The sequence below is a fragment of the Myotis brandtii genome, unplaced genomic scaffold (genome assembly GCF_000412655.1).
Source record: "Myotis brandtii unplaced genomic scaffold, ASM41265v1 scaffold796, whole genome shotgun sequence".
NCBI lineage: Eukaryota > Metazoa > Chordata > Mammalia > Chiroptera > Vespertilionidae > Myotis > Myotis brandtii.
In genome coordinates this window covers 585,755-593,449 of record NW_005371207.1, presented here as the reverse complement: position 1 = coordinate 593,449, position 7,695 = coordinate 585,755, and the positions used below count along the sequence as shown (strand labels likewise).

Genomic DNA, 7,695 nt, shown 5'->3' with positions numbered 1-7,695 from the left:
ACCCCCCCCCCCCACCCTTGTGCATGAATTTCGTGCACTGGACCTCTAGTAATCTTATAAAAAGCAATTGTTTATATTTGGGTTACACAGCACAAGTATTAAATGGGGTCACTTCTAAGGAGTGGTATTTGGAGAAAAGGCATCACTGTGACTATCTGATTGGTTGAATCTTTGTATACATACTATTGCTATTAAAGAGTTTAAAAAGTAGGCAAAGCTAATATATGGTAACAAGGTCTTGAAACCAAAATAATTATTACTTTCAAACTGTAGATGAAATGGGATTGGGAATCCCAGGACCCAGAGCAGGGTGCTCATGCTTTATAGTAATAAGTGATACCAGATTTTCTCAATGTATTTACTTCTAAACAAGATTTTAAAATACAAAATTTTTTACTTTATAATAAAAAGCATCCACAATTAAGTGATACCAGATTTTCTCAATGTATTTACTTCTAAACAAGATTTTAAAATACAAAATTTTTTACTTTATAATAAAAATAAGCAACCACAAAAATATAGTGCATTAGTTAGCTCACCATTTATACCCTTACAAAAAATGTAAAAAAGAGTTGTAGAAATTGCAATTGCATTTTTTCTTGTTAAAAATTTCCCACATTATTTGATTTTCTGAAATGAGTGCTACTTAGTGAGATTAAGAATAATACCCTTCACCTATCTTTTTAACATAAAAATGTTGCTTTGAGCAGTAATAAAATAGCTACTTTAAAGAAAAAATCTATAGCCCTGGCTGCATAGCTCAGTTGGTTAGAGCGTCATCCTGATACACCAAGGTTGCAGGTTTAGTCACTGGTCAGGCAAATATAAGAATCAACCAATGAATGCATAAATAAGTGGAACAATAAACTTATTTCTTTCTCTCAAACTAGTAAAAGAAAAACCTTTAAAATATATTTTTATTGATTTTGAAAGGGAGAGGGAGAGAGAAATAGAAACATCAATAATGACAGAGAATCATTGATTGGCTGTCTCCTGCATTCCCCAGACTGGGGATCGAGCGCATAACCCAGGCATGTGCCCTGACCTGGAATCAAATGGTAACCTCCTGGTACATAGGTCGATGCTCAACAACTGAACCACACTGGCCTGGCAATGAATGAAAAAATTTTAAAATACTATGAAGAGTACACCTAGAAACATTTTGAAAATGTTTCTATTATCAAGTGATTGAGTTAAAAAAAAGTCACCTATAAAAACTCTTAACTGTACAGTTAAAACATTTAAAAATAAGCTCTAGCCGGTTGTGCTCAGTGGTTAGTGTCCGTCCTCAGACTGAAGGGACTCAGGTTCAATTCCAGTCAAGAGCACGTACCTCAAATGCAGGCTCAATACCCAGCCCTGATCACAGCACACATGGGAGGCAAGCTATTGATGTTTCTCTCTCTCTCTCTCTCCCCCTCTTCCCACCGCCCCCCCCCATCCCTTCCAATCTCTCTAAATATTAATAGGGGGGAAAAAAATCTTTGGGTGAGGATTAATAAAAAAAATAATAAAAATAAGTAAAAATAATAATAAAATTTTGAAATAGAATTTTGTAAGCTTTTTTAAAAATTCAAAATTAAGAGTTTCACCCTGATCAGCATGGCTCAGTTGGGTTGGAGCGTTGTCCCATGCACTGAAAGGCTTCACGTTTAATTCCGGTTGGGCACATATGGGAGGCAACTGATTGATGTTTCTCTTTCCCTTCCTGTCTCTCTACAATCAATAAAAATACATATTAAAAAAACTGTTTCAGCCCTAGTTGGTTTGGCTCAGTGGATAGAGCATCAGCCTGCATACTGAAGGGTCCTCGGTTCAATTCTAGTCAAGAGCACGTACCTTGGTTGCAGGCTCCTCCCTGGCCCGGGCACATGTAGGAGGCAACCAATCAATGTGTTTCTCTCACATTGATAGTTCTGTCTTTCCCTCTCTATAAAAAATCAATGAAAAAATATCCTTGATGAGGATTAAAAAAAAATTGTTTCAGTGGGTTTTGAATTATTTTGGTAGTTAAGATTACAGAATTGGTTATGTTTTTTTTTTTTTACTTGCACAACCAACAATGTTCTCCCACTTAGCCCTTATCTTAGTGAAGTATCCTTCCAACCTTTGAAAATGTCACTTAAATGAATTAAGTTTAAAATTACATTTATGAATCTGTCAAAATAATAACAAAGAATATTCTATTACTTTATTCATATTTTTAGAATGACCAAAAAGTCTTGACTGTTGATAAAATGCAAATTTAGCAGTTTTTCCTTTAAAAATATTTTTGAGTATTTTACATGTAAATAGTATAATAGCACATAATTTAGAAATACACAAATATAATAGCAAAAGCACCTGGATTCCACTAATATCTTCTTGTATTGGCAAGTCTATAAAGTAGGCTATACGTCAGACTATGCTTTCAAAACTGTACAATTTTCAAGCAAACTATAACACTAATTCTCACATGATAAACACCAATGGTATGACTGCATCTTACAAACATCTATCATTTCGGCCCTAAATGCAGAATCCATAATCACTCTCATTTTGAACAGAATAAGTGATATTCAGGTACTTGTGACGTTTCCTCTACAGATTCCACTTTAAAAAAAAAGAATATACACTTGACCCTTGAACAATGTGGTGGTCAGGGTGGTTTAGGGGTACCGACCCCAAACATAATAGAAAAATCACAATTAACTTTTGACTCCCCTAATTTGTCTCAGTATCCACTGGGGAATGATACTAGGACCTGTGTCAGGTAACAAAATTCACAGATGCTCAAGTCCATTACATAAGATGGTGTAGAACAATGCATACAGTCAACCCTCCGTATCGACGCCCAACAGAAAATTGCAAAAAAAAAAAAAAAAAAAAAATTCCCATATTAAGTGGACCCATGCAATTCAAACCCATGTTGTTCAATGTCAACTGTGTTTTTTCTTTTATAACGTTATAATAATAAATGCATTGCATACAAACCTATTAAATTTCTGGCCAACTCTGCAGCAATATCACAAATTTTCTTCCTCATGCTAGACTGTGTTTCCATTTGAATAATCATTAGTAGTTCACTCTTGATGGCAGTCTGGACATCAGAAGGAAGAGTTGGGTAGACTTCATCAAATGCAGAGGACAAAAGACGTCTTAGGAGAACAGCAGCCATTTGTCTAGCCTACAAATAGATAACATTGTTAATAACTTAGTGTCTTCCTAAAGAAAAAAATTTCCAACAAACTAGATTCCCTCTGCCATTTATGTATTTCACTACTCTATTTTAATCCTCACCCAAGGATATTTTTTCCATTGATATTTAAAGTAGAGTGGAAGGGAGGGAGGACTGGGAGAGAGAGATGGAAGGAAGGAGGGGAAGAGAGAAACATCCTTATGAGAGAGACACATTGATTGGTTGCCTCAGGGGGTGGGGGTCGGGATGGGGTGTGTGTGCAACCAAGAATGTGCCCTTGACCAGGAATCGAACCCGTGACCCTTTGTTCCCTTGGTCTGATGCTCGAACCACTGCGCAAAACTGGCCAGGGCTCACGACTCTTTTTACAATTCATTCCAAAAGCATTTTATCAGATTTTGTAAAAAATACATAAAAGTATTTCTAATCACATTAGCCTACTATATAAGAAAATACCATCCAAAAGTATTTTTGTTTATAGCTGAGTAAAAGACCTGAACATATTACATCTCAAATAGGAACACATATCACAGCAGTGATAAACCTGTTTAAAATTCCTATTTTTAATACAATCTTTGGGGAGAAAAACAGATCTTAATAAAAGCTGTAAATCCTATAATGACCTTTTCCTACTTCTCCATTTGGCGCTCACTCTAGTATCTGAAGTGCATTTTCCACATAATTGCATACTCCCAGCCTGGTCTATCTTGTTATATTACTGACTTTTCATTAACCTCTTTAGATAAAATGCTGTCATATCTATTTATGTTTCTGCTTCATTCATGCAAACAAATATTTTAAGTTCCCAACACCAAAAAAATGATAATCAATCTCAATGTGCATATTCTTATCCCATTTTCAAACCTGAAGAATTTATTTAAGTTTGGTGTCTTCTGTATAATAGTCCTTTAGATCAGTGGTTCTCAACCTGTGGGTCGCGACCCCTTTGGCAGTCGAACAAGCCTTTCACAGGGTCTCAACCTGTGGGTCGTGACCCCTTTGGTGGTCGAACAAGCCTTTCACAGGGTTGTTCGACCATCCTGCATATCAGATATTTACATTACAATTCATAACAGTAGCAACATTACAGTTATGAAGTAGCAACGAAAATAATTTCATGGTTGAGTCACAACATGAGGAACTGTATTTAAAGGGCCAGAAGGTTGAGAACCACTGCTTTAGATTATCAAAAGTTGACACAAACACCATTCTAAAATTTGATCATATTAAACCCATTAGCCAAACTATACATGTTCTTTTTCTTTTTTTGGGCTATAGCTATTCTTTATCAAATTACTTTGGGACTATGATCAACAAAAAGAGTTAAGTTATACAAATAAAATTTGCCAATTTTTTTCTCCATTTACTTTTCACTGAGAAATCTTTTCATCTGAACTACTTATAACAGACAGCAAACTTATTAAAAAATTTATACTCTAGCCCTAGGCTTGTTTGGCTCAGTTGATAGGGTGTCAGTCTATGGACTGAAGGGTCCCGGGTTCGATGCTAGTCAAGGGCACATGCCCAGGTTGTAGGTTTGATCCCCAGTGGGGGGGGCCTGCAGGAGGCAGCCAATCGATGATTCTCTCTCATCACTGATGTTTCTATTTCTCTTTGTCACTCTCCCTTCCTCTCTGAAATCAATAAAAATATTTAAAAAGAAAAAAATTGTTACACCCTCCCAATAGGCCATGATTGAAAAAAAAATTATAATACTTTACATATTAGCTCTAGCCGGTTTGGCTCAGTGGATATTCAGCCCTCAGACTGAAGGGTCCTGGGTTCGGTTTCTGTCAAGGGCACATACTTTGGTTGCAGGCTCGATCCCTGGCCCTGGTTGGGGCGCTGCAGGAAGCAACTGTTCGATGTGTCTCTCTCACATGGATGTTTCTCTCTGTCTCCCTCCCTTCCTTACACACTTTCTAAAAATCAATGGAAATATAGTCTTGGGTAAGGATTAACAACAAAAAATTTAAACTCTAGCTTCAAAGTGGTTAAAATTCCCATAAAAGTGGCTAAAATATTTCCATTCTCACACATACACTGAAAACTATGAAGCCACAATAAAAATGCTGAGGCCAGTTCACAATCATCTAATTCCTAAACCAAATCAAGATTTAGCCTAACCGGTTTGGCTCAGTGGATAGAGCGTCGGCCTGCGGACTGAAGGGTCCCAGGTTCGATTCCGGTCAAGGGCATATACCTTGGTTGTGGGCACATCCCCAGTAGGGAGTGTGCAGGAAGCAGCTGAATCGATGTTTCTCTCTCATTGATGTTTCTAACTCTCTCTCCTTCTCCTTCCCTCTCTGTAAAAAATCAATAAAATATATTTTTAAAAAAAGATTTAAATGGGGTTCAATATAGGTATTTTTTAAAATCTTCGCCTGAGGATTATGTTTCCATTGATTTTTAGAGAAAGAGGAAGGGAGAAACATGGATGTAAGAAACAGATCAGTTGGCTCCCACATGTGCCCAGACTGGGGATCAAACCCACAACCTTTTGGTGTAGGGAATGATGCTCCAATCAACTGTGCCACCTGGCCAAGGCTCAATATGGGGTTTTAAAAGTAAAATTCAGTAATTTTTATATTATTCTGTTTTAAAATTTGTTTTGTAGCTGTGCACCCTCCCTGTGGGAAGCATGCTCTGGCCTTTTCCCTCCCCTTCTTCTTCTTTCCAGGTGCCCTAACCTTTGCCTTTCTTTCCCCTATGCTCCAAGGGCCCTTTTGTTTCTGTAATGTTCCCTGAGACTACACAGCCCACGTGGCTCACTTCTGCTATCTCTGTAACTTTTTAAATAAATTTTCTCTTATAATTTGAAAAAAAAAATTGTCTTGTAGCTAACTTGCATCTATCTTCAAGCATTAAAATAGCCAACTTTTTAGAGATTTAAGTTTGTTGTTCATATTTGACATTCATTTTGAATTAAAGAATAGATATATTTTAAAAAGGTAAAGAAGCATCTTTTGTCATCTACTTTAAGAAATCAGGGCATATTTATACTCTTTTCTAAGTGTTATCGGAGAATATTAAATGGCCAATTTAAAGTCAGGTGTATTACTATATACAACTTTAGTGTGACTTCCTTTTCACCGTGTGTTAATATAAGCATTTAACATATAATGTGACCATTAATAAAGCAGTTTTACGTTACAAATTCTAAGAGCATGTCACAGATAGAGTAAGTTTTCCAGATTTGGGTATTTTGACGCTTTGTCCAAAATAAACAGGATATTCAATTCACATTCAATGTTATACACAGGTATTACTTTTGGGAAGAAAGAAATGAGCTAAAAATTCATAGAAAAGCAGTAAGAAACTATAAATTTGATTTGGTAACTAGGTAATTTGCTAAAAGCCATGATTTTAAAAGGACTCTACAAAATGTCCTTTATTCCCTAAACATCTTTATAGTATTCTTCTCCATTTAGAGATAGCTATAAGGATAACATTTTAAAAGATAGATAAAAAGTATTTTTTTTCAGAATCATTTAACAACACATTAAAATACTGAAAGAATTAAATTCCTTCCTTTAGAATGAACTGTCTTAAGCTAGAAAATTTTGTATAGCCACGGAAATCACTTATATTTAATAATTTTAATGTAATTAACTTTTAAATATCCTGGACACATCATCTACATGGGGAACACATCATTGTCATTTTTAATACGAGCACTTAAAAAAAGTTTTAACTCCAAAACAGTTTCTAGCAAATAAGTTCAAAGTTCTGGTAATGTCTGCACAGTAACAGTAGTTTTCACTATCCACTCTGACCACCATCTAATACCCAACTTATCTTATAAGAATATATTCTCGCCCTGGCTGGTTTGGCTCAGTGGCTAGAACATTTGATTCCGGTCAAGGGCACATGCTTGGTTGGCAGGCTCAATCCCCAGTAGGGGGCATGCAGGAGGCAGCCAATCAGTGATTCTCTCTCATTATTGATGTTTCTGTCTCTCCCTCTCCCTTTTTCTCTGAAAGAATTAATAATAATAATAATAATGATGATAATAATAATAATAAATATATTCTCAAATATTATAGTACCTCCTCAGCAGCTGTAGTATTTCTGATGGCCTGTAAGAGGAATGTGATCTTTGACTGGCCTGGGATATTCTCATAAGTTTCCTACATGAAAAAGAAAAACATGAAAGGTTAGAATATAGTTAGAAAACATCATGAGTACACCAATGAAAAGAAATGAAGGCTGGAAAAGATCCATGCATGGGAAGTCATATAATCTAGGCCTGGTGTTAAAATTTCCTCCTGTACCATAAAATATACTTCAGATAGGTTAGGGAAAAAAAGATGTTCAAGGAGTTATTTATTAAATTCCTTTCTACCATTATCTCTCAGATTTTTTTTGACGTGTACACATTTCCCCAACTTTTGATCCCCTGATTAACAAAACTCAAGGCCTATGAAGGTATTAAGTGTGACTTGAGCTACCATGTTGCAAAGTAAGTACTCACTATCTCCTTAGATCATGGAAAACTGGTTACCTTGTCATCAACA

The 7,695-nt window shown here is 35.9% G+C and overlaps 1 protein-coding gene across 1 annotated transcript in view; it reads right to left on the bottom strand.

The window, feature by feature from the left end:
* IPO5 (importin 5) overlaps positions 1-7,305 on the bottom strand; it is a 54,322-nt gene extending 47,017 nt beyond the window's left edge. Inside the window, exons 1-2 of the mRNA XM_005883625.2 lie at positions 7,228-7,305; positions 2,974-3,166 (exon numbers count right to left, since the gene is read on the bottom strand). Of these exons, the coding sequence (XP_005883687.1) occupies positions 2,974-3,157 (184 nt within the window). The 5' untranslated portion in view covers positions 3,158-3,166; positions 7,228-7,305. The remainder of the gene's footprint in view (positions 1-2,973; positions 3,167-7,227) is intronic.
* Positions 7,306-7,695: the final 390 nt, after the last annotated feature.